The following is a 27,009-nucleotide window of genomic DNA, read 5'->3' on the forward strand; positions in this document are numbered from 1 at the left end:
TGCTTTTGAAATGTGGTGTTGGAGAAGACTCTTGAGAGTCCCTTGGATATCTAGGAGATTCAACCACTCAATCCTAAAGAAAATCAACCCTGAATATTCACTGGAAGGACAGATACTGAAGCTGGAGCTCCAATACTTTGGCCAACTGATGCCAAGAGTTGACAAACTGGAAAAGACCCTGATGCTGGGAAAGAATGAGGGCAGGAAGAAGAGGGAACAACAGAGGATGAGATGGTTGAATGGCATCCCTGACTCAATGTACATGAGTTTGAGCAAACTCCAGGAGACACTGAAGGACAGGGAAGGGTGGTGTGCTGCAGTCCACGGGGTCACAAAGAGCTGGACAGGACTGAGTGCCTGAACAACAACAACAAGATGAGAGTGGAGAGCCTGCCTCAAGGAAAGAGATTAATACGAGGTGTGACATCATTTAAACACTTTGGTCTTAATTTCCTTATTCTAAAACTAACCAGTATAATATTCAAAACACTAATCCTGTGAGGAACCTGTGTTCTTAACGCCAGTCTGCTGACTTGACAAAAAGCACAGCCTATGCTGTATAATTCCTTCATTTGATAAAAGGCTCTGAAAAATTCCCTAGAGATCTGAGGAATCGGAACAGACCACCTTGAGCTGTTTCAACAGACCACCAGCTGTAGCCATCGATCCAAACAAAATGTCATGGTTCATAAAAATGTTCCATTTAGTCCTCAAGTTAAAATTGATATAGCCACAATGGAAGAGACTATGGCAGTTCCTCAAAAGACCAAACATGAAATTAACATATAGTAAAGCAATTTCACTTCTGAGAATGTACTCAAATTAAAGCATAAACTTGAACTGATTATTTGTGCACCATGTTCATAGCAGCACTATGTACAATAGTCAAAAGGTAGAAACAACTCAAATGTCCAGTAACAGATGAATGGATACATACAATGTTGAATATACATGTAAAAGAATATGATTCGATCTTTAAAAAGGACTTAAATTCTGACATTTGTTCCAAGACAGATGAATCTTAAAGACAGTGTACTTACATGGCATAAACAAAATGACAAACATTGTATGATTTCACTTATATGAGGGACCTAGAGGAGTAAAATTCATAGAAAGAAGCAGTAGAAGGATAATGACTAAGAGGAGGGGACTGGGGAGTTAGGGTTTAATGAGTGCAGAGGTTCAGTATGGGAAGGAGAAAAAATTCTGGAGATGCAGAGTGGTGATGGCTGCACAAGAATGTGAAGGTACTTAATGTCACCAAACGGTGCACTTAAAAACAGTTAAAATGGTAAATTTTATGTTGTGTATATTTTACCACAATTTTTTTAAATGAATGAACCAAAGCCAAAAGCAATTTTATCAAAGCTGCAGAAAGGTAAATAAATGACAAGTCATCTTATATATGATGTGTGTACTGTCGCTCAGTCACGTTTGATTCTTTGTGACCCTATGGATTGTAGCCCTCCAGGCTCTTCTGTCTATGAAATTCCTCAAACAAGAATACTAGAGTGGGTTGCCATTTCCTTCTCCACTATACATGATACCTGTTCAAAATTACAAACTATGACTTTGAGCTTAGCAGCCATTCCATTTCCAACACCCGACCTGATTTCTCCTCAGGACCAGGCATCAGGAGGCAGGGCCTCAGCATGAACCACAGATGTTCACAGGGGCCTTTCAGAGCCGCTCGGCAGCACCAGGTTTACCCTAAGGAATTGGTCCACCTGTGACCTGCAAGAAGTGTCTTATTTCTGCATCTCAGTAGAAATCTACATGTAAGGCTGTGCACGAGGAAATTCCCATGTTTCTGGAATTTCAGGTTATGTATACAGTTTCTGACTTTGTAAAGAAACAATTGTTTTAGGCTAATTAAGCCAGTAAATGAACACTTTGGGAGATGTTTACATTCCCATAAGCAACATACAAGGTCAGATCAGATTCCCCAAAGGAGACATTCCAAAGTGTTAGCGGGAAGAGGGAAAAAACCAGAACAGTGGCTCATTTGTGCAGCAAAGAAAGAGCTTTGTTTGACTAAACCATCATCTCAAATCTAACAAGTTTTTCACACTGCAGTTCTGGTGAAATTTCCTGCATACTTATGGGAGCTAAGTATGATCTGGAAAGATGAACATCTAGCTAATTTGTGGGGACATGTGAGTATTTGTCTACTAAATGGCAGAAGGTGCAAGAGAATAACAAAAATGATGAAGGCTGACAATGAAGACCCTTAACTGGAATATATGTTACCCAAGGAGAAACTGGGCTCATGTGCCAAACACAGACAGTGAGATGCCAGGCCTCCGAGTCCACACAGTCCCGAGATTTAACAAGAGTCTGCTCAAGCAAAGATGGGAGAAGACATTCTACATTTTCCCCAGTAATGTATTTCCAAGAAATAGGAGCTCTAGATAAGTAACAAATAGGAAAAGAATCAATAATTTTCATTTAAATCGCCTGGTTTTAGCTTTCATTGAGGATTTTACTCATTTGTAATAAAATTAAATATATTTACTATGTGCAATTTGATGTTTTGATGTAAATAAACATTGGGAAATGGTTACAGTAGGAAAACAAATGAACGAACCCATCATCACACATAGTTATTCTTCTGTGTGTGTGGTGAGAACACTTAAAATCTATTCTCTCAGCAAATTTCAAGAATAAAATACAGCTAAATAAAATTTTTTTCCTAGAAAAAAACGAACAGCCCAGGGCAAAGAGATATGCAGGGTCAAGTTTATATAGAGCCCTTCAGTTCTTAACACTGTGGCAATTCCCTTGTGAAAACAGCTAAAATCCTTAATTCTTTTAAACTACTTAAGACTAGGTTAAACTATAGAATAATTCCATGGCGATTCTCAACACAAAATCACTGAACACACCAAGTCAGGTCTTATTAAAAGTGCTAAAATGCATACTAAAGAAAAAGGAAATATTGAATTAAGAAAATAACTTGAATGAATAGCAACAAATTCCCACCAAAATTACTAAAAGCTGCATAAGATTTCAAGTTTCATCCCAACATTCAGCTCTATTCTTTAATACCATTATAAAAAATCATAGCTATAGAATATAGCGAGAGAATCTATGTTTGGCATGGATTCCATTTATATTTTTCTTTAGTTCACACAATTACACTCAATATGTCTAGATGGGTCATTTAAACATATAATCATTCCCTTTCTCAAATACATTTTGTGCTCCTAGATTTAATTTCATAAATCCGATCAATGAAGTTTACTTTTAAATACAAAGTTGATGTAAAAGATGGTCTTAATGAACAACAAATTGCCACAAATACAGCTACAAGATTAAGGCATGAAAACACTGAAAACCAACTTGACACTTTTTATACTTATTTTTTAATTAGATTCCATTACAAGCTGCATGGATATTACATAAAAACCTGTGGATAAAATTTATCAAAGGCAGCTCTGACCCGATCTCAATACAAAACTTTTCATTATTTACTGGTAAATTTTACTTAAATGACAACAACAAAATTGGCCTGATGCAAATAGCAAGCTTCTCTAGGAAGGTGTAAATTATCCCAGTTACAAGATGTTTCATTTACAGAGAACTAAATGTTCCTGATGCTTCAGGAGAGGAACATACTGTGGTACCGAGTGACACTCACCTTGCGGTAGATCATGTGGCACATGGCTACTCTCAGCCTCATGCCCACGCGCTGCATGTGGTAGAAGCACAAGTGGTGCAGAACGGCCCACACGAGCACGCAGGCGCTCAGCCCTGCCGCGTAGCCGTAGGCTTCATGCAAAGCGGCAGAATTGTCGGGATCATAGTTTTCGACATAACTAATAATTTTGCCCAAAAATATGGGCAGAACTACTTTGGTGCCTTCCTGAAAGAAAAAAAGCCTTAATTAGAAATACAAGTCATGCCAGTTTTTCTTAACACAAGCTGTACTTTTATTGTTAGCATGTTAAAAAGCCATCTTGACAAAATGCTACATTCATGGCTAACCTAAAAGAAAAATACACAGATCTACTCTCTCCAGTAAGACAAGCAGACAACAGTTTTAACATAAGTCAAAATCTTACATTCAAAGACAATAAAGCCTTAGTATTGGGTTGCCCAAAAAGTTCTTTCAGTTTTTAAGTAAAAGACACATTTTTCATTTTCACCAAGAACTTCATTGAACAACGTATTCAAAATTCTGTTCCACTATCTCCTGCCATTTTTCAGGAAACCTGATAATTCCATCTTCCCAAAACTTTATATCTTTTTGAGCAAAGAACGATTTCAGGTGCCTTTTACAGTCTTCCTGGGAATTAAATCTTTTTCCATTAAGAGAATTTTGTAAAAAACAAAATAAACAGAAACCCGAAGGAGCAGTGTCTGGTGAATATGGCAGTTGAGTCAGAACTTCCAAGCCAAGCTGTAACAGTTTTTGCCTGGTCATCAAAGAAACATGCGGTCTTACATTATCCTGATGGAAGATGATTCATTTTCTGTTGAATAATTCCAACACATTTCATCAAGTGCTGCTTTAAGTTCGCCTAACTGGGAGAAGTACTCATTGGAATTAACTGTTTGGTTTTCTGGAAGAAGGTCATAATAGAGTACTCCCTTCCAGTCCCACCATATACACACCACCTTCTCTTGATGAAGACTGTACTTTGGTGTGGTTGGTGGTGGTTCATTTCACTTACCCAGTGATATCTTTCATTCCACATTAGTGTACAGTATCTACTTTTCATTGCCCATTACAATTTGTTTTTAAAAAGGAGCATTTTTTTAATAGTTACATTTCAGTAGAGAATTGCATGCAGAAATAACAGTCAAGAAGATTTTTCTTTTTTTCCCTCACTTAACTTAGGTGGAAACCAAGCATCAAAGTGATTAATATAACCAAGATGGTGAAATGACTTTCAAGGGTTTTTTTTTTTTTTTTGGATATTTTGAGTATGTTGGCTATCTCCCACAGGACATAACATTGATTGTTCTCAATCAATCTCAATTAATGTCTAGATTTGATCTCTATCAACTTTAACTGGTCTACTCGACAGTAAAACATCATCCACCAAGAAATCTCCAACACAAACCTATTTTTTTTTTTTCTTTTTTTGCTGCGTTGGGTCTTCATTGCAGTGTGCAGGCTTCTCTAGTTGGAAAGCGCCAGCATAGTTGCCCTGAGGCATGTGATATTTTAGTTCCGTGACCAGGGATCAAACCCGTGACCCCTGCATTGGAAGGCAGACTCTTAACCACTGGACCACCAGGGAAGTCCCCTGACAGGTTTGTTTTTGATAGCTCTCTTCTGTCTGTAAAATGTTGAGGAACCCACAAGAGGAAGAGAAGGAGAAGAATCCCAAACTCAAATCACAAAGCATAACTAAAAAGCATTTTTTGCTCAACTAACTAGTGCCTGATCAGATTATTTACAGAAAGCTGACTCCATCTCTCAAAAGGATGTGACACTGAAGTCCTAAACGTGTGTCTTGTTCTACACACACCTGTTCACAGGCCTTAACACCTGCCTTACCTCCCACAAGGTCATAGGAGCTTTCATCTACTCCAGAGAAGAGAAGACTCTTTATTGGAAGAATTATGAGTAAGATGACCATATCAGAGGAAGATGACCAGTTCTCAAGAACACAAAGGCTCAATGTTACATTTCTAGGAAGCCTCATCATTCACCCCTGGAGGCACTAAGAGCTTAAGAAGAGCCCCTCATAGATTGTAAAACACACTGTTGATACAGTTTACTGAGATAGAAGTCTGGAGACTTATACAGAGAAGCAAAATTCAAACTACACATGACAGTCCCAGCCCAGATATGATCAAGGGAAGCCCAGTGCTGGAGGCTACAAACCTGTGGCTCTCCACCAGAAGCCCAGTGGTAACACCTGCCATCCCAAAATGCCCTAAAACTGTGATTCTCTTTGGAAATCACTGCTGTCTGTTCAGTTCAGTCTCTCAGTCATGTCCAACTCTTTGTGACCCCATGGACTACAGCTTGCCAGGCTTCCCTTTCTATCACCAACACTTGAGCCTGCTCAAACTGATGTCAGTGATGTCATCCACCTATCTCATCCTCTGTCATCCCCTTCTCCTCCTGCCTTCAATCTTTCCCAGCATCAGGGTCTTTTCAAATGAGTCAGTTCTTCGTAACAGGTGGCCAAAATATTGGAGTTTCAGCTTCAGCATCAGTCCTTCCAATGAATATTCAGGATGGATTTCCTTTAGGATAGACTGGTTGGATCTCCTTGCAGTCCAAGGGACTCTCAAGAGTCTTCTCCAACACCACAATTCAAAAGCATCAATTCTTCAGTGCTCAGCTTTCTTTATAGTCCAACTCTCACATCCATACATAACTACTGGAAAACCACAGCTTTGACTAGATGGACCTTTGTTGGGTGTTACTCAGCTGTCTGTTACTCATCTATTTGATCCTAATATCATTTCAATTACAGGAGGAGTAAGGAGTAATATCACCCATCTAAAAGAATACTAATAAATGCAAGAAATTCAGCAAAAAAAGAGTGCAAAATAAAGGCAGGTCATTACCGCCTAAGTGTCTGGGTTTATCTGCTGAGAGACAGTCTTTAATAACCCAGGTGAGCAAACAGCCTCATTAAGGAGTAATGCCAGTCCATGGCCTATAGCTTCTACTCTTCTGTCTATTCTGGATACTAATCCTCAACTAGTGAGGAATAAAACAGCTGAGAAAATATTCCCTATCAAACTTGAAACTAACCAAATTAAAACATTCTGGATAAGCAGGCACAAGATCAAAAGTTGTTCCCTCAAACTCTTCATCTTTAACGTCAGTCTAAGTTTGATTTGTGAATATTCTTTCCACAAACCAATTCAGAATAGAGTTATTACATCTTCATAGAAATTCTTCACAACTATGAAATGATGAAAGATTTTTTAAAAGAGTCTATTATAATACAACATTTGATAAAGGTTCTACAAGAATCTGAGAGTCTCTGGGGCAGACATTTCTTGGTAGAGTCCTTGGTATTCAGCCTCCTGAAAGCACTTGACTTTGGGCCCCATTTCCTGCTTCTTAGGGGAACTTCTCACAGGATTAAGTGCTAAAATTTCCCTACTCATTATAGTTTCTCCATTACATTTCCACACATACTTAAAAGGTTTCTTACCCAACTCCACCAATTCTGCTTCACAAGAAAAATTTAAAAACACAGAAAACAGAAACAAGCTATATCAGACAAAGAAAAAATGCTTGAGTGAAATATATAAGCAGGAAAAATGAGCTTGTGGGAAAAATGAAGGGGCAATTTACCTTCAGAAATGGGAGAACAGGTGACAAACAGCAGAGCTGAGACAGATCCAGAGCTAAGGAGGAAAATCAGTGAATCTGGGAAAATAATAACATTAGGATGCTAAATATAACTTTACTCCTCCTGACACAGTGGTCTTCATCCTGACTGTACCTTAGCATCACCTAGGAGGGGTTAAGAGCACTCTGAGGCCTAAAGCCAAGCCTCCAGAAACTGGGTTAGGTCAACTGATTAAGGATGGACCCTGAAGTTCCCTCTGCCTGGAAGATTCTGGATGTAGAATCTCATCCCATGGAAACATCTGCTATTATCCTGCATCATCATGGCATCTGGGCCTCGAGGAGCCATGAACCTGCTTTGAAGGACTTACAAGTACCACAGAAGGTTTTATGCTGAGTTCCGTGTTACACATCATACTTCTAAGAAAATTCCTTAGGAACCCAAATTCTTGAGACTCCAAATATGAAATTCAGACCTTTCATTCGAAACACGGGAAAAAAATAAATGTTTATAAAATACAGTATTTACAAAATTAAAATATGAATCAAATTTGTAATGTTATATCTAATGAGGGAGAAGAATTAGAATGGAACAAGCATACCAGTCTTCTTTAAAAATAGCCTCTTCTGTTGATTTGACTTTGGAATTGTGAAAACATTATACAGAATTATAATTATAGAACAATGAAGTTTTCAAAATCAATTCATAAAATTTCAGAGTAAAATAAAACAAAAACTATATCCATCCAGTAGGTTGGCAGTTATACAATGCTGCTGCTGCTGCTAAGTCACTTCAGTCATGTCCGACTCTGTGTGACCCCAGAGACGGCAGCCCACCAGGCTCCTACGTCCCTGGCAATCTTCAGGCAAGAACACTGGAGTGGGTCGCCATTTCCTTCTCCAATGCATGAAAGTAAAAAAGTGAAAAGTGAAAGTGAAGTCGCTCAGTCACGTCTCACTCTTAGTGACCCCATGGACTGCAACCCATCAGGCTCCTCTGTCCATGGGATTTTCCAGGCAAGAGTACTGGAGTGGGGTGCCATTGCCTTCTCTGGCAGTTATACAATAAAGAACTGTTAAAAGTTGTTTAAAAAAAAAATTGAAAACACATTCCCTGTGTGATATGCCTGTCTAAGAACAATATGCACAGCAACAACAACAACAATATGCTTTCAAAAGTCACATTATGGTTAATAGTGTTGATATTATAAGATTTTTAAATGAATAATTATGTCAGTATCATTGAGAACTGGGATTCGCTGAAGTTGCTCAGTCGTGTCTGACTCTTTGTGGCCCCAGGAACTATAGCCTGCCAGACTCCTCTATCCATGGAATTTTTCAGGCAAGAATACTGGAGTGGGTTGCCATGCCCTCCTCAAGGGCACCTTCCCAACGCAAGGATAGAACCCAGGTCTCCCACACTGCAGGGAGACTCTTTACCATCTGAGCCACCATTAGGCATGGCAGAAAAGAGAAAAGATGATGAGAGGAAAAGAGATACCAATCTAAGCGTAAAAAGATAAAGTACAAGCACTACTGCCCTGAATCTGACTTCAACTGGAAATATCCATATAAACTCAAGGTCTGTTTACTACAAAAAATGTATAATATCTTTGTCCAGTGAAAAAGCTGAGAAACAATAGCCAACTCAACAGCAGTGAACACCCCTGGTGCCCACACCATAGTCTCTAAATACCATTTCCAATGAGAAGGAGCCATGGCTGCTTGGAGAAATGGAGATTCCAGGGCTGGGCTAAATTTGTACTTAAAGATGCACAGCTTCTTTTGTGTAACCATAAATCAGAACCTTCTCATCACACCAGAAAGTGAAAAATTAGCAATGATTTCTACAGTTTGCACAAAAGACAGGAGTCCTGGGACGAGACCTATTCTATCCTTAATGGCAGAGGCTGTTTCACAAAGGGCTTAGAAAACTCACTGCTGTTTACAGGCCATCATGGCAGAACAAGAACTCTTAGGAAAAGTCACTTCTAGAAGCCAACTTTCCTGGACAGTAATTAAAAGTTTCACTTCTAAGCAGAATTTTGAATTTGTCACCATTATGAAAGTAATCTTTTTAAAGGAGTCACCTATTTCCTTGACTTATTAAAGATAATGGATTGAGGGGGATTGGAGAATGAGTGAAATAGGTGAAGGAGATGAAGAGGCACAAATTTCCAGTTATGGGAATGTAATTTACAACATAGGAAATACAGTCAATAACACTGGAATAACTTTGTATGGTGACAGAGGGTAACTAGACTGATCAGGGTGATCATTTTATAATGTAAAAATAATATTGAATTACTATGCTATACACTAGAAACTAATATAATATTTTAAGTCAATCATCCTTCAATTTTTTAAAAAAAGTTTTCAATGAGACAGTAAAAATACAGTGTTTTTTTTTTTTTTTTTTTTTAATGAATTGAAAAGTACCACCCTCATATACGTCTCAAGGTCGTCACTGTGGATATTACTGACACCTAATGGCTAATGCTACGCTCTCAGGAACCAGCAGGGTGCACACAGCAGGTCTGCTCTGCAGGTCCCTGTCTGCTTGGCTCAATGCCCCCTCCTCCTCTCCCTTGCTGCGTGATCCTTGGTGGTTGCTTTGAGCCCACAGTATCTCTGCCACCAGCAGCCACTCCTCAGCCTCCCGGGTTAAGCAGAAGTGAGGGACACATGGAAGAAAGCGTTGGGAAATAAATGCAAAGACCACCCAGCTCTTGGGGGAACCAGCCCTGAGTCCAGGCACAAAGCTCACTTTGGAACACAGAGGATTCTGCTTACTCCCTGCCCATCAGTTGAGCTCCCAAGTGAAGATTTACACAAATATGTGCCTTCCTATAGCCTCTACCTAAAACCGACACAACCAGCAAAAGTGGCCTTGGACAAAGGTCAGTGATTAGACAAGGCCAGCCATTTCTAAGGTTCCCACAAAGAGGACATAAACCCTGGTCACTCCTCCCCACTCAGGGTAGGGAGTGAGTGAAACCACTGAGGCTCTTCAGTTCAGTTCAGTCACTCAGTCCTGTCTGACTCTTTGCAACCCCATGGACCGCAGCATGCCAGGCCTCCCTGTTCATCACCAACTCCCGGAGTTTACCCAAACCCATGTCCATTGAGTCAGTGATGCCATCCAGCCATCTCATCCTCTGTCATCCCCTTCTCCTCCTGCCCCCAATCCTTCCCAGCATTAGGGTCTTTTCCAATGAGTCAACTTCACATGGAGTGGCCAAAGTACTAGAGTTTCAGCTTCAACATCAGTGCTTCCAATGAATACCTAAGACTAATATCCTTTAGGATGGACTGGTTGGATCTTCTTACAGTCCAAGGGACTCTCAAGAGTCTTCTCCAACACCACAGTTCAAAAGCATCAATTCTTCGACACTCAGCTTTCTTCACCATCCAAATCCCACATCCATACATGACTACTGGAAAAACCATAGCCTTGACTAGATGGACCTTTGTTGGCACTTCAAGGTAACCCCATTTACACACCAGCAAGTGGACACCTCATCTCTCAGAGAGAAGCCCTGATGACCTGGGGGGGTGGTCTCTGTGTCTCTGGTCCAGGAAGAGTCTTTAGGATCCTCCTCTCCACCCTGAGGGCCCCAGGCAGGCAGAGACCTGTTCTCCTTCTCCTCACCCAAGATCCCCATGAAAGTACACACAGGGGCCAGGCGTGCTAGGAACTCGCTGGCTGTTCTGTTCTAATTAGGGGTGACCTGCACGTGCTCCAGGTTGAACATTAGCCTGGTACTTGCTTCTCCAAGCATTATGGGCACTCCTCAATTCTCACAGGACAGAGGTTTCACACTTTGAAATCCTAACCCTTAAAGCCTCACCCTAGACTGGTTTCACCCTGCCTCTTCCCACTGGTGCTGCCAGGAGTGCCTGCGCTGTGGTGGGTCACAGCACTGTCTGGGAACCATGGGTGACCCATGAGTCATTCTGTGCACCAGAGGAATTAAAAGAGGGCAGGAGGTCAAAAGTAATGTGTCCATGTTTTAGAGAGTCCTGAGCTGAGTTTAGATATTCTGCTATCTAAAATTGTCACCACATAGGGATGGTAATGAGGGCAAGGTTAAAGGGCTCCTGGTCTATCTGAACACAGCATGATGTTGCTTCTAGCATCAATATTCTAGTCAAATCTGGCACCCAGGGGACATGGTCACCTGAACTCTACCCTCATTTACGATCCCAAATCTGACTTCCTGCTCCAGGAAGTTCTTAGCATCCTATTTATTATCTTTAGACAATATTCAGGATGCATGTGTCTGACACTGTGAATACAAAGCTCTAAAGACAAGCCTTTCTGACCCTGGATGAGCTCTCAGGCATTGAGGTGAACAGGCTCATAAGTCAGAGTACCCGAAGTGGAACCTCAATTTGTTCTTTATGCTCCGTGTGACCAGGGGCATCCTATGTAACTACTTGGACTTAGAGTCCTCTCTTCTAAAATGGGGGTAAAATGAAACCTACAACTTCATTGAGTTAGCCCAAGGAATAAGAGTGATATTACACATACTGTGCCCACAGCAGTTCCGGATACATAACGTATTTTGAGTACTTACCATTGTTCCTACTGCACTACTAATAGTACTGCTGCTGCCACCACCCTGACTACTGAGTAGGAGCCCCTGTTACTGCTACTGGAACTTCTAGTACTACAGAGAATGAGCTCCCTTGAAATGACCTTTCTTTCAAGGTCCTCGACTCCCCACTTCTCTGCCATGACCACCCCACAACCAGCCCCAGGGGCTGGGGCTCTACCAACTGACACCTGACACAGGCCCCAGGCCTGGCGTTCCTGGATCCGCAGCAGGAAGTGTTACTAGGGCTGGACAACTTTGAAATAAACACTCCAGCCCACCCTTCACAAGGCACTGCAGCATCTCGGTGGCCAGAGCCCTGTCTAAGGTGGCACTCTGCCCCACACACCTGCCCCACCCTCTGGCACAATGGTCAACCCACCTTTGTCATCAACAAGAACTCCATCTCCCAGGACCACCCAGTCACCTGGGAGCTGCCAGATTCTGTCTCTCCAGTTGTGTGCGTCAGACTTCACTTGCCCACCTGCCCACTGCCCGCAGTGCCCTTCAGTACAACACAGCCTTTAAATAAGAGCCATGCCACCCACCTTTAAACCACTTGGCCCCCCACCTCACCCCCAACACTATGGACTGATGACAGCTCACACCTTCTCCACCTAAAACACCCCTTTCACAGCAACTGCATCTTCCATCCCTCCTGCCCTCACACACTCACACGCCGCCCGTGTCCCTAAGGCAGCACTAAGGGACCACGGAAAGCACAAGCCACCCAGGGGGGTCTGCAGCAGACCCCCAGCAGGCTCAGCCAGAACAGGGCGCTGATGGCACTGTGTCCCCAGGTGGACTGTCTCACTGGGGGATCTTGACCCAGGATCTTCAGGGTCATGGAGGTCATTGACCTCACAGCTTTCTGCCTTTGGTTTTCTCCTGCACATCCTCTCCTAGACCCTCTGCCAATGCCAGGATACTAAGACACTCCTTTTAAACACCAAACCACCTCAACAGTCAGGACTGAAACCAGCACAGATGGTGCATGGATTCTCCACGATTCATGGTGAAGCTGGAGCTCCTCCCCACAGGGGTCTCTGACCTGGATGACTTGGCCCATGGGGAGGGAGCAGCCCAGGGAATGGTGTGCTCTTGGAGCTCTGGCAGCTCCTGCCCAGATGAAGGGCCCCGGGTCCTGTTCCACTGGAATGGGAGAGGTAATGACCCCTTCTTGGGAGAGCATTTTTCAGATGTGTCCTGGGCAAGCTAACAATTGCTTGCTGAGTGACTATAAAATGTCTTAGGTTTTCAGCTCAGGTCCAAGTTTACTTCCTCCAAACCAGGAGGCAAATATTCCTTGAGGTTGTAGGATCTTCTTTTTCTCAAGGATCACTTTTAGCATTTATATCATTTACTGAGCACTAACAATGTCCTAGTATGGTATAAAATGTCAGTGCCATCCTTCCACAATACTATGTTTTAACTGGTTAAAAGAAAAATATTGCCTTAGCAAAAAGTTCATTCAAGTTTTGCCAAAAGCTGTTATGGGAAATCTGAAAGAATTTTTCTGCCAACCCAATAGTAATCCCCTGGAGAATTTGTCTTTAAGCACCTGTCCATTCTAAAAGTAAATACAACCGCTGAACTACATCCTGATTCACAGAGAAGTTTTAACTTCAGACATGAAAGCTCTGTCCTCTCTCGTCCCCATCTCATCCATCTCAGTACTGATCTGCATACACTGAGAAGTTAATGCACAGTTAAGTAAAAACTTTTACCTCAAGAAATATAAGTAGCCCCAAAGCAAAATATAATTTCCAGTAACACTTGATGATTGTTTTCATTAAAGAAGGTTTCCGTGCGTCTTTCTGGGTTCTCAAAATTTCTCGATCCCAGTACCTGCGATGAGAAACAGAGCACAGTGAAGAAGAGCCCTGCTACAGGTAAAACAGGGGAGAGGGCAGAGCAGAAGACAAGCCTTCACTACAGGGCACTTTGCAGCTGCCCCATAGATGCTGGCTAATGGGTCACAGGGCGCCTGAAGGATGAGCAGTGTAGACTGAAGCACCAGTAAAAGCACCAGACCAGGTTTTGAGGGAAAAGTCCCAGTCTCAGAAAACAAGTTCCTGCCAAGCTTTGCTGGACTCACAGATCATGAGCAGCTCATGGGGGCAGACACCCTCCTCCAGGGGCCCCACCTCCAGGGACAGAGCTCAGCCTCCAGGGCCATAGCTTTGGGCTCCCTCCACGTCCACAGGTGCACAGGGAACATGGGCTCCCCCAGCCTCCAAAGTGGGCTAAGCCTGGGGTCAGCCTGAGGGGGTGTGTGTGCAGTGTCAGGGGAGAAGGCTCCAGAGAACACAGTGGAAGGCAAAGTGCACCCCCCAACACACACACCTTTAGCCCCATGTGGAAATTCTCCCTCTCCCTCCCCTTCTCCCTGCTGCCTGTGCTCACCCTTGCAGCTCTTCTCCAAGGCGCTGGGAGCGATCTTCTGGAAGCACTGAGTACAAGTCATCTTGTTTTAATTTCCGTTCATAACCAATTTTAAACAAGGGGTTTAGCCACCTGTTAAAAATTAAGAGGACAATGACATATCTAAATTACACAGCTCTAATTATAATCCTACAGTGATGGGCTTTGTTAATAATTAGACATGTGTTTACACACTCACACACAGACACATACACACTCCCTAATTCTGTAGGCTGAGAGGCCCCAGAAGCAATGACACACTGGTAGCAAAGAGCATTCCAGCCCCACTTTCTTGGGGTTTTGTTTAACATACACAATTACGATTTTTTTCTTGTGGGAAGGACTTTTAAGGTCTACTCTCTTATCACCTTTCAAGTATTCAATACAGTAGGATTAACTATAGTCACCAGACTGGATATTACACCTTCATGAAAGTGAAAGTTGCTCAGTCGTGTCCAACTCTTTGCGACCCGGTCGACTATGGAGTTCATGGAATTTTCTAGGCCAGAATACTGGAGTGGGTAGCCTTTCCCTTCTTCAGGGGATCTTCCCAACCCAGGGATCAAACTCGGGTCTCTCGCGTTGTAGGCGGGAATTCCATGAAATGTATAGTCCATGGGGTTGCAAAGAGTCGGACATGACAGAGGGACTTTCACTTTCACGGGGATGTAACATGCAGTCTGGTGACTATAGTTAATCCTACTGTATAACTTATTTTACAATGGAAGTTTGTGTCTTTTGGCCCCCTTCACCCAGGTCTTGGCTTTTTAATATCCTTTTTCCCAAAAAGGAACCAAGTGAAGAAATGACTGGTTCCAAGGTTGGGGCTGTGTGTGTCAGCACTGATAATTCTGTTTTGTTTTTTTTTTTTAACAGCGATATAAGTGCCTGTCATGAAGCTTTGGAGACATCCATGTCAAAGACATCCATCTCCAGTGAACACGTAACAGCTACACAACGAGATAAAGAGCCAGGCCACCCCACCCGTGAAGTTCCCTCTTTCAGAAAGCTCTGGTTGACCTGATAACAGAACATCTCACTGACTGCTTGCTTCTCCCTTCCCACACTTTAATTCCCGCTCTTATTTTTTAAATTCATTAATAAAGAGTGAACCTTTAAAATCCTAGACACCCCATTCTCAACTTCAAAAAGGCAGAATCCCAAGTCCAAGCTTGCTCAGGAGCTCTCCTTCTCTCTCCACCCAGAACCTCGCTGTGTCACCCCAGCGGTGCCTTGTACCCTCCAGCGCATGTGAGTGATACACCTTGGCATTTCAAAGTTCGCTGATGGTTGGTTGTTGCTGAGATGTGTCTCACAATCCCAAGAACCACAAGGGCCAGTCCAGCCACAACACTGACTGTAAAAGGAGAATTTCTGTGGGGGCTGCTCATAGCTAGTACGAGCCCTGGTGAGCAGAGCCCCAGGCAATCCCAGCAAAAGCCTCACTGTCTACAGGACAAGATCAACAGGCAGAGAAAGTCCAAGATGGGTCTGGGACATCCTGTGCCATAAAATAAGAAAGTGCTCAAGGAATCATGAGGATGTGTAGAAGGACAGAGAAGCTTGAATGGCTCTTGCTAAACAAATCTGAGATACTTAGAGCATCAAGACAAACAAATTGCAATGAACCTTAACCCAGTAAATAATGAAAGAATCCATGAATCCGTAGTGCTACGTAAACAGGAGAGAAATGAAAGCTCTTGCAAACAAATCCAACAAACATAAAAGGAGTAATCAGTTATTTAAAGCTATGTACATAACTGAAAATGTACTGTACGAATAATTTTCAAGTGTAAGATATTTTTTATCTTTACATTAGGAAAAGCCCTTGGGAAATTGTTTTGTGAGTCAATCTGTAAACTATGTGTCCCAAGACATGTCTATTCTAGACAGATGCTTAGTCCCATGTGCAAATCAAGTGCTGGTCCAAAAGACTGCTTAAATTTTATATGCTTACTGATATTTTACACTTTTTTATCCTGCATGTCCTATAAAGTTATAAGTCTGGACAATAAAAATGTTTAACAATTCAAAAAAAATTAAAAAAAGAACAATCAAGTCAAGAAAATCATCAATGGAAATTAAAAACTGGCTGAAAGTTTGAAGCAAAAGATGATATTTGCATAATCTCAACTTATCACTCTGCAAGTATTTATTATAAAGGGAAAAAAACAGTAACTGTACAGATGATCTCACCAAAAAACCTATTCAGATTGATTATGCATTATTTAAATGATAATAGTTAGAATGCAGAGACGGCCCATAGGTAAACACCATTTTACTGATTTTGCCAGGGTAAGGAAATTTCCAAGGCCAGACCATAATAACCCATGGATAGAGATCAAACCAGTCAGTCCTAAAGGAAATCAACCCTGAATATTCATTGGAAGGCCTGATCTGAAGTTCCAATACTTTGGCCAACCTGGTGCAAACAGCTGACTGATTGGAAAAGACCGAGATGCTGGGAAAGATTGAAGGCAAAAGGAGAAGAGGAGAGCAGAAGATGAGATGGTTAGATGACATCACCAACTCAATGGACATGAACTTGAGCAAACTATGGGAGAGAGTAAAGGACAAGGAAGCCTCGTGTGCTGGTCCATGGGGTCGCTGAGTCAGACACGGCTGAATGACTGAATAATAGCAACAACAGAGATTACGTTTCTTCTCTCCTGTTATTCCCAGGACAACACAGGTACAGATGCTTAAGAACTATTTGTTGAAGTATGAATATCCATAACTCATTAAAGAAGCGATAAGATAGACTGAACTTCAGATTTTGCTAATCAGGGTAACTTGGCACCCCTAAAGAACCCCAGTCCAGGAGTCAGAAGACTGGACTCTAGTCTCAGCAGTGGTGCTGAGCACCCAGGGCCTCAGCTGTCCTGTGCTCCACGTCTCCACTCCAGTTCAGCAGCTCCATGACCTTTAACATCTCTAGGTCTCAGTTTCCTTCCAAAACAACAGTGTACATCTAGGAGCTTAACCACTAAGCACGTTTGAAACATGTTAGGTGATTTATTCCACACTTGTCCCCTACAGAAAATGCTCAGGGAATTAGCACTGGGACTTACCGAGATGATGACACCCTGCCCCCAAAGTAAAAGTATTAGTCACTCAGTTGTGTCTGACTCTTTGGGACCCCATGGTCTGTCCACAGAATTCTCTAGGCAAGAATACTGGAGTGGGTAGCCATTCCCTTCTCCAGGGGATCCTTCTGACCCGGGATTAAACCAGGTTCTCCTGCATTACAGGCAGATTTTTTTACCTTTATCTGAGCCACAGGGGAAGCCCACAAAAGATTCTCTTTAAAATTCTGCTTGAAGAGGAAAAGATACTCAACATCAAAATATCTTTGGATCCAGATTCCTTCCCAACTTTTGATGGGAAAGTTTAACATTTATTTAGAGCATTATCTAATGTGCAAAACATGGCATTTATTTTTTAATTAAACTTTTTATTTTGTATAGGAGCATATCCAATGGCCAACATGATAGTTTCAGGAGGACAGCAAAGGGACTGAGCCGTACATACACATGTATCATTCTCCCTCAAACCCCTCTCCCATTCAGGCTGCCACATAACATTGAGCAGTTCCCTGTGCTATACAGTAGGTCCTTGTTGGTTATCCATCCTAAATACAGCGGTATATACATGTCCCTACTAAACTCCCTAACTATCCCTTTCCCCCTTCACTCTCCCTGGCAACCATAAGTTCGTCCTCTAAAGTCTGAGAGTCTGTTTCTGTCAAAATGTGGTATTTAATTAAAATGTATAATTAGGATGTGATGCACATCTATGACCATATATTTTGGTGCATCTTTCCTTTTTCCAAATTCCCAGAAGTAGAATAATTAGTGAAGGGCTGAATTCTTTTCCATTAGGTTCAGACCAATCTGCCCTCTTAACAGTTGTTTGTGAGCTTATTTCATTGTCACCTTTGAGTACCTTTCACTTTTCACTTTCACTTTTCACTTTCATGCATTGGAGAAGGAAATGGCAACCCACTCCAGTGTTCTTGCCTGGAGAATCCCAGGGACAGGGGAGCCTGGTGGGCTGTTGTCTCTGGGGTTGCACAGAGTTGGACACGACTGAAGCAACTTAGCAGTAGCAGCAGTTTGAGTACCTGAATTACAGTTTTTCTGGGCCTAAAGTTCAAAATAATTCAGAGAGTTTTAATTTGAATTTATTTGACTTATGCGTGCTCAGTCATTCAGTCATTCAGTCATTCAGTCATTCAGTCATTCAGTCCACTCTTTGCAAACCCATGGACTGTAGCTTGTCAGACTCCTCTGTCCATGGGATTTTCCAGGAAAAAATACAAGAGTGGGTTGCCATTTGATTCATAAAGATGGAACACTTAAGTCTCTTGATCATTTGTCTTTCTTCAAATGTCTATTAATATATTTTCTATAGAGTATTTATATTTTTGAAATAACTTGTAGTAGTGCATATAATACTTTTTCAGATTTTCATTTGTTCTTTAGAGGTTTTAAATTATATATCATTAAATAAAATCAAGCTTTTCTTTTTCATTTCTCCTGCTGCTTTTGTAGTATGTCTTCTGTAGTATATCCTTACATCATCTAAATATCTGTGTTTATTATAGCTTTTTTCTTATTTTATTTCTAACAGTAAAGGCAGCTAGAATTTTTCTTTTTTTTTTTTTTTTTAGTTTTTGATATAGGATAGGCCCCATTTTTTCTTAAAACAGTCCATTCTCCCATTATGGTTTACTGAATTTTTCTTATTCCTCACTATTGGAAATAAGAAGCACAGTTAATGAAGCGTGTCCAGCTGGGGACTGGATTGTCTAATTCCTTGAGACTCTGTCCTCACTGCAGCCTCTGGGGTGAGCTCTATATTTCTCTCCAGCCTCGTCCCAGAGGCCAGCAGGTTGGGGGTGAGTGCAGGACCTGTCCCCAGTGATGAGGCTGGGGCAGGGTCTTGGACTAGATGCACTTGGCCCATCAGGAAGCTGTTAAATCCTTGCTCCCCTGACACTGGCCACATCTCAGTGAACTGTCCCCTTGCAAAGGGAGTGTGGATGTGAAAACTGTCTGGTATCAAGACAGACTCCCTGGAGACACTTTTCAGAGAAGCTGATGACATGAGGGGGGATGTGAACTGGCCGAGTGCTGAGATGATTTAGGGAGGTTGGTCCTGCTAGGCCCTCAGTAATTATCGATTGTGAGTAGATAGAAATGTTTAATTTCAAACTATGATTCTTTGCACCATTTTCAGAATACCATTTGTTATTGTTCATTAACAGTCAGAAATCCACATGCTGTAGATGGAGGCTGGGTGAGCTCTCCAGGGCTCTTTCTCTGACCTTGACCTGTTCCCAATGACTGTTTAGCTTGATGAGTTTTGGTAATTTTATACAATAACCAGAGCCTCAAGCAAGAAATAGAACATCCCAAAGGTACAGTCAAATTTACTGGTATGTCCTTACAACAAAACAAACTGCCTAACAAATTTAAATTTATCTTCTGTAGTTTACTCTTGATTTTTTTGGTCTTTGTTGTTCTGCAACTGATCAGCCTGAGACTAGTATCCTTTCAGAGGTATCAAGTGAATAATTTTCTGCCCAGAGTCTTCCATGGGTCCCCCAGTGTGTTGATTCCCTACCGTCTGTTGACCTGAAACAAACAGACTGTCAGATATTTCTTCAGCAAAGATGGGCTTATTCAGAATCAGCAGAGGATGGCAGTTTGAGGTCTGCATTTGTGCAGAGCCAAGTGTAAGTCCCCAAAGTGCCAGGGCTGGAGAGCACTTTTACAGAGGGGAAGAGGAGGTTGGGAGGGCTCCTACAGAGTCCATGGGTTTTCATTGCCTGTGTCCTTGCCAGGAAAGGAGAGGAGTCTCTCTTCTTCCTGTTGGGGGCTGCTGTTGTTGTAACCTCATCTATCAAAGTTATCAGAGGCTTTCTACTGGGAACCACATGGGATTTGCACTCTGTGGTGGTGATGACTGCTCTTTGTCTGGGGGGACTTTGCCCTGTTCAGAGCATCACTGACCCTCTCAGCATCCCAGGGAGGTGTTCTCTCCAGGTCTTCTCCGTACTTGCCTGAGGCCATACTGAGAGGTTATGTGGCTGGTTCACAGTCATATAACCAGGAAATGGCAAAATCTAGACTCTAACACAGGAACACTTCCAAATGAGGCACATCAGGTACCATTTTTGTTTTGTATTAAGCTTTTTAAAACTGTGGAAAATGGACACAATATAAAATTTACCATATTGACAATTTTTCAAGCACATGGTTCATTATTGGTAACTATCTTCACATTACTGTGCAACCAGTTTCCAGAACTCTCTTCATCCTGTACCGGTGTGCCATCAAACACTAACTCTACTTCCCTTACCCCCAGCCCTTGGCAACCACAAGGTGACGTTCTCTTTGAATTTGACTGCTCTGAGGACTTCATGTAAATCAAATTATAGTTTGTCCTTTGTGATACACATTTTACAACCCCGCCATCAGTGTGCAGGGTTCCAGTTTCTCCACATCCTTGCCAACACTATTGTTTCTTCCTTTTTTTCCCCATGTGTGAGTTGGTGTCTCATTGTGGTGCATAACTAACACAACATGGTTAAGCAACTTACTCCAATAAAAATCAAGTCTAAAAAATCATGAACTATAATTTCAATTTAAAAAAAAATTTGTGCATGTGTAGATATTCTAGGGGAAAGACTGAGAAATAACCAAAATATCAGCAGGTAGACCTGGCTAATAAAAACAAATCCTTATTCCTTTCTTCTTGTATGTGCTCAGTTATGTCCAACTCTTTGCGACTCTATGGACTGTAGCCCACTAGGCTCCTCAGTCCATGGGATTCTCTATGCAACAATAATGGTGTGGGTTGCCATTTTTTACACAGGGGTATCTTTCTAACCCAAGAATCAAACCTGCCTCTCTTGTGTCTCCTGCACTGGCAGGTAGATTCTTTACCTCTGTGCAACCTATCTGGGAGGCCCTTCTTCTTCTATAGTTTTAAGTTTTTTATAGAAATAGAAAATATATATATATATATATATATATATATATATGTATATATTCTTTACTAAAATTCACAATTCAGTTCAGTTCAGTCGCTCAGTCATGTCCGACTCTTTGTGACCCAATGAATCGCAGCATGCCAGGCCTCCCTGTCCATCACCAACTCCCGGAGTTCACTCAGACTCATGTCCATTGAGTCAGTGACACCATCCAGCCATCTCATCCTCTGTCATCCCCTTCTTATCCTGCCCCCAATCCCTCCCAGCATCAGAGTCTTTTCCAATGAGTCAACTCTTTGCATGAGGTGGCCAAAGCACTGGAGTTTCACCTTTAGCATCATTCCTTCCAAAGAAATCCCAGGGCTGATCTCCTGCAGGATGGATTGGTTGGATCTCCTTGCAGTCCAAGGGACTCTCAAGAGTCTTCTCCAACACCACAGTTCAGAAGCACCAATTCTTCGGCACTTAGCCTTCTTCACAGTCCAACTCTCACATCCATACATTACCACAGGGAAAACCATAGCCTTGACTAGATGGACCTTTGTTGGCCAAGTAATGTCTCTGCTTTTGAATATGCTATCTAGGTTGGTCATAACTTTCCTTCCAAGGAGTAAGAGTCTTTTAATTTCATGGCTGCAGTCACCATCTAAAGTGATTTTGGAGCCCAGAAAAAGAAAGTCTGACACTGTTTCCACTGTTTCCCCATCTATTTCCCATGAAGTGATGGGACCGGATGCCATGATCTTTGTTTTCTGAATGTTGAGCTTTAAGCCAATGTTTTCACTCTCCACTTTCACTTTCATCAAGAGGCGTTTTAGTTCCTCCTCACTTTCTGCCATAAGGGTGGTGTCATCTGCATATCTGAGGTTATTGATATTTCTCCCAGCAATCTTGATTCCAGCTTGTGTTTCTTCCAGCCCAGCATTTCTCATGATGTACTCTGCATATAAGTTAAATAAGCAGGGTGACAATATACAGCCTTGACGTACTCCTTTTCCTATTTGGAGCCAGTCTATTGTTCCATGTCCAATTCTAACTGTTGCTTCCTGACCTGCATACAGATTTCTCAAGAGGCAGGTCAGGTGGTCTGGTATCCCCATCACTTTCAGAATTTCCCACAGTTTATTGTGATCCACACAGTCAAAGGCTTTGGCATAGTCAACAAAGCAGAAATAGATGTTTTTCTGGAACTCTCTTGCTTTTTCCATGATCCACAATTACCAATAGTCAAAATGTATTCTTTCTCTTAAACTCTCAGTCCTACCTGTGCTGTGAAAACACTAAAATCTCAGTGTGGTCATTTGTATAGTCAGTAAGCTAGTTACTGGCATCATTTACAAGTTGAGAAAGCAGATAAAATGTGAGAAGAGAAGCAAACACCCTATGAGAAGATGAAAACTCAGTTTCTCTACAAGGTGGGCCTTGTCTCTGGGCAGCACTTCCTGCCTGGGCTCATTTCAACTTTCCCAGGACAGTGAGTGGGGGACACAAGGAAATCACAAGGGTACCTCAGACTTTGCAAACAGGATGGCAATTGTGGTCACCAATTAACTTCACAAAGTCTGGACCCCTTTTAAAAGTTAGCACTGAAGGAACAATGCCAGTGGGAGGAGAGGCTTAAAGCAGAAGCCAGCCTCCACCTTCCGTCAAAATCACCTGGAGCTTGTTTAACCCCACCCCCACCATTTCTAAATTTACAGCATTGGTCTAAAAGGACTTGATAAGATTTACATTTCTAACAAGCTCCCAGGTGACAAGGATGCCGCAGGTCTGAGAGCCATACTCTGAGAACAGCTGCCCTAAAGCTTGATTATAAAGATGTTTCACGAGCATTATCTCCAACATCAAGAACTTTAAGAACTTCCCTTGAGAAACTCCTGCCTACAAGATCAAAGGTGTGTTTGCATTTGCTTTCTCCCTGCATTTAAGAACAAGTATCCAAAAAGAAGCAGCTCAGAATAGCAGTTACATAAAGGACGATACAAACTCGGGAGCCAGACTCATGATTTGGGGTCCAACTTTCGCTATTAAGCTGTGTGATGCAGACAAGTTACTCAAACTCTTAGAATTTGGGGGAGAATGCATACATGTATCGGAGAAGGCCATGCCACCCCACTCCAGTACTCTTGCCAGGAAAATCCCATGGACGGAAGAGCCTGGTAGGCTGCAGTCCATGGGTCGTGAAGAGTCAGACACAACTGAGCAACTATGACGGAGTCCATTTCCTGTCCACATGAGACTATCATAACATTGTAAATTGGCTATACGCCAATATAAAATAAAGTTTAAAAAAATTACTCAAACTCTCTGCTTAAGTGACTTCACATGTGAAATAAGAGGTACTAGCTTCTTCCAATTCAGCAGGAAAATTGGAAATGGGGGTCTACCCAAATCAATGAGAAGTCCTCATCTTCCCATTTCTATACACACACCTTTTGAAAATCCACAAATAGAACATCCCTGGAGAGTTCCTTGCCCTGCCTGAAGTTAAGGAGAGGTGTCTCTACTTTGGGATCATTTACAGTTGTTGCTATTTAGTCACTCAGTCATATCCAACTCTTTTGCAACCCCATGGACTATTGCCTGCCAGGCTCCTCTGTCCATGGGATTTCTCAGGCAAGAATACCAAAATGGATTGCCATTTCCTCCTTCAGGGGATCTTCCCCACCCAGAGATCAAACCCACGTCTCCTGGGCTCCTGCTATGGCAGGCGAATTCTTTACCACTGAGTCAACAAGGAATCCCACACCCATATTTTTCCTTCTTGACCCTCTTTCCTTAAGGGCTATCAAACGGCTAAGAGATGTAGCCACACACACTGAATACACCACCATCAAAACATGCACAGGAGTTTCTGTTTCCTGGGGATCCCCAAGTCCCTCCCACATAACAACAAAGGAAATACCAGAATGTGTGGGAAAGATGAAGGTTTAGGGTCCAGGAACAAAAGATATAATAATCACTCAAGTGTGATTAAACCCAAAGGTTCCACCCCACCTAGTTAGTGGTCCCAGCTACCAGATGGTGGAGAAGGCAATGGCACCCCACTCCAGTACTCTTGGAAAATCCCATGGCTGGAGGAGCCTGGTTAGCTGCAGTCCACGGGGTCACTAAGAGTCAGACACGACTGAGCAACTTCACTTTCACTTTTCACTTTCATGCATTGGAGAAAGAAATGACAACCCACTCCAGTGTTCTTGCCTGGAGAATCCCAGGGATGGGGGAGCCTGGTGGGCTGCTGTCTATGGGGTCACATAGAGTTGGACATGACTGAAGCGACTTGGCAGCAGGAGCAGCAGCAGCTACCAGATGGAAAACTTCAGTTAAGAGCTTCATCTCTCTGAGCCCCTTCTCATCTGTGAGTTTCCTCCCAGCCCAGGGACCCTTCAGTGGTTTCAGGACCAGAGGACTCCTGGGCAGGACCACCTGCATCAAGACTATGCACTGCTTCTGGAAAGGCTAGAGATGCAGATAAGACCCCATAGGCTTCAGGGACCCCATTCCCAGGGTGACTCTCAAAGGTGGAAGCAGAGACATTCACAGTTAGGTAAGGGGTTGGTCAAATACATCCTCCAGTCTTCTCAGTGTATCCCAGGTAAAAGCAAAATGGGTTCAAGAATCATGTCTCCGTTCATTAAATAAAAAACAGTGTTCTTACACACATGAAATGTGTCACAACTAGATACCAGGATGCACAGTGAGAGATGCACACGGAAAGAAAGAGGGAGGCAGGGAGACATGGTCACAGACACAGGGACAAGGGAACCCAGTGCAGTTGGACTCAGCTGTCACCTAAGGAATGTGGGGAAAGGAGGGGACATTATTGGAAGATGGCAACAGGAGCAAAGCACTAATTAGATAAAGGAAGCTGTTCAGAGCTGTTTGCTTAGCGGGGAAAGTAAGAATTAGTTCAGAACTATGAATCCAGAGCTGTACTGGGGAAGCCGGCTAAGGATGGCGTGCGGGGTCCGGTCCTTCTCTCGTTGGCGGTGACCCCCCTGGGCACCCTGGGTTCTCAGCCTCCCTGCCTCCTGCTCCCTCTGCCCCTCCTGCTCCCAGGGACTAAAGACGCTGACTGGGCAGTGAGCTGCAAGGCACAGAGACCCTGCGCCCCGCCACCAGGTCCCTTTTCCCGTTCCTGCTACCCCTTCCCGCAGCCTCACCCAGAGGGCGCAGACAGGGACCCCCGCGGCCCGCGTGGGGAGACCCCACTCGCTACAAGCAGCCATCGGAAAGCTCTCGCTCGCCCTGACCCTCGACCCTCAGCTCCTGCAAGGCGCAGCAGCGTCAGGCACTGGCCCTGAGGGGGCGCGGTGTCTCAGCCCAGGCGGGCTCTCACCAGGAGAACAGCCGGGAGCAGAAGTTCGCGTCCTGCAATGGGCTGGGCTTCTCCTCCGGGGACACCGGCCGCATCTTGCCAGCTTGGACCCGCGCGGGCCGGGAGCGTGGGGTGGGGGCAACGGGGGGCCACACGCAGGTGAGAGGCGAGGCCGCAGGCGCCGCTGATGGAGGCCGTGGGGGAACCGCAGGGCGCGGGGAGCAGGACCCTAGGCGCCCTCGTTCCCGCCCTGGGCTGCAAAGTCTACCAGAGGGCGTGCTCTGAGCTCGGGTCCCCACCCAGAAGATGGAGAAGGAGGGGCAGGCTGCAACAGAAACGCCCCTCAGCTGTGGTGAAGACCAGAGAAAGCTGGCAGAAGGAGATAGCAGTCTGCCCTCCGGGCACGCTGCCCTCATCAGGACCAAACAAGGGCGCTGTGGGAAGGTCTCCAACTGGAATGGTGCAGGACCCTGGGCAGCCTTCCTGGGAGAGACCCCACCCCACCGAGAGATACCCTGAGCTAGTGGCCAGTACTGGTCAGTGGAGGTGAGCACAGATGACAGGCACAAAGCTGCCAGGCTACTGAGATGACAGCCACAGGCTCCCCAGTGTCTGTTCTACTGCGAGGCTGGCCCTGAGGAATCCTGTTTTGATAAGAGGAGGGAAAAGGAAAGACCACAGCACATCCTTCTCCTGGCATGAAGGACAGTTACTCAGCAGTGAACTGATGCACAGAGAAAAGTACATAAGCAAGAAGTCAACGTTTACTTTGTTTATCCCTCAAATAAATAAATTTTGAATCAGCCAATAAGCAGGTATGAGTTCAAGAGGGAAATGAATAACTTCAGACGTTTTTCCCATACATGAACCTCATATGAATATATATGAAGAAAATAAACGCATTCAAAGAAATATTTCTGGAATGAATAAACAAAGTGTGGTATAAACATACAATGAAATATCACTCAGCCTTAAAAAGGAAGGAAATTCTGACACACGTCGCAGCGTGGATGAACCTTGAAGACTGTGATGTTGTGACTTATAATTAGAACATGTATTTAGTTTTCATGATGTTGCTGGTACAGAACTCCTAATATCCTTAGGTGCTCTAAGGTAAGAGTGAAAAAGTGTCTTTTGAAAATTACAACAGGCCCTTTTCAACTACACCTGAGTTTTAGTGAATTCATCTGTTTGTCAGAAAAACCAAACACCTGATTAAAGGGTTGGCACTTTCAGCCCCACCCTCCACGTTCAGGGTGGAGAGGGACTGGAAACAGTTGAACTACCAATGGCCAATGCTTTAACCAGTCTTGCCTAAAGTATGCTTCTATGAAGCCTCAATAAAAAAACCAATAGGATGGGGTTCACAGAGCTTCCCAGCTACTGAACCTGTGCA

At 43.2% G+C, this 27,009-nt stretch overlaps 2 protein-coding genes across 2 annotated transcripts in view; one reads left to right on the top strand and one right to left on the bottom strand.

The window, feature by feature from the left end:
* LOC522174 (ATP-binding cassette sub-family C member 4) overlaps nt 1–25,708 on the bottom strand; it is a 100,297-nt gene extending 74,589 nt beyond the window's left edge. The window contains 3 exon segments of the mRNA XM_059892295.1: nt 3,641–3,881; nt 14,278–14,388; nt 25,635–25,708. Of these exon segments, the coding sequence (XP_059748278.1) occupies nt 3,641–3,881; nt 14,278–14,388; nt 25,635–25,708 (426 nt within the window).
* The window catches only part of LOC100337053 (ATP-binding cassette sub-family C member 4), a 1,051,816-nt gene that overhangs the window by 424,594 nt on the left and 600,213 nt on the right, over nt 1–27,009 (top strand). The gene's annotated exons all lie outside the window — the stretch shown is intronic.

The sequence above is a fragment of the Bos taurus genome, chromosome 12, assembly GCF_002263795.3.
Source record: "Bos taurus isolate L1 Dominette 01449 registration number 42190680 breed Hereford chromosome 12, ARS-UCD2.0, whole genome shotgun sequence".
Classification (NCBI taxonomy): domain Eukaryota; kingdom Metazoa; phylum Chordata; class Mammalia; order Artiodactyla; family Bovidae; genus Bos; species Bos taurus.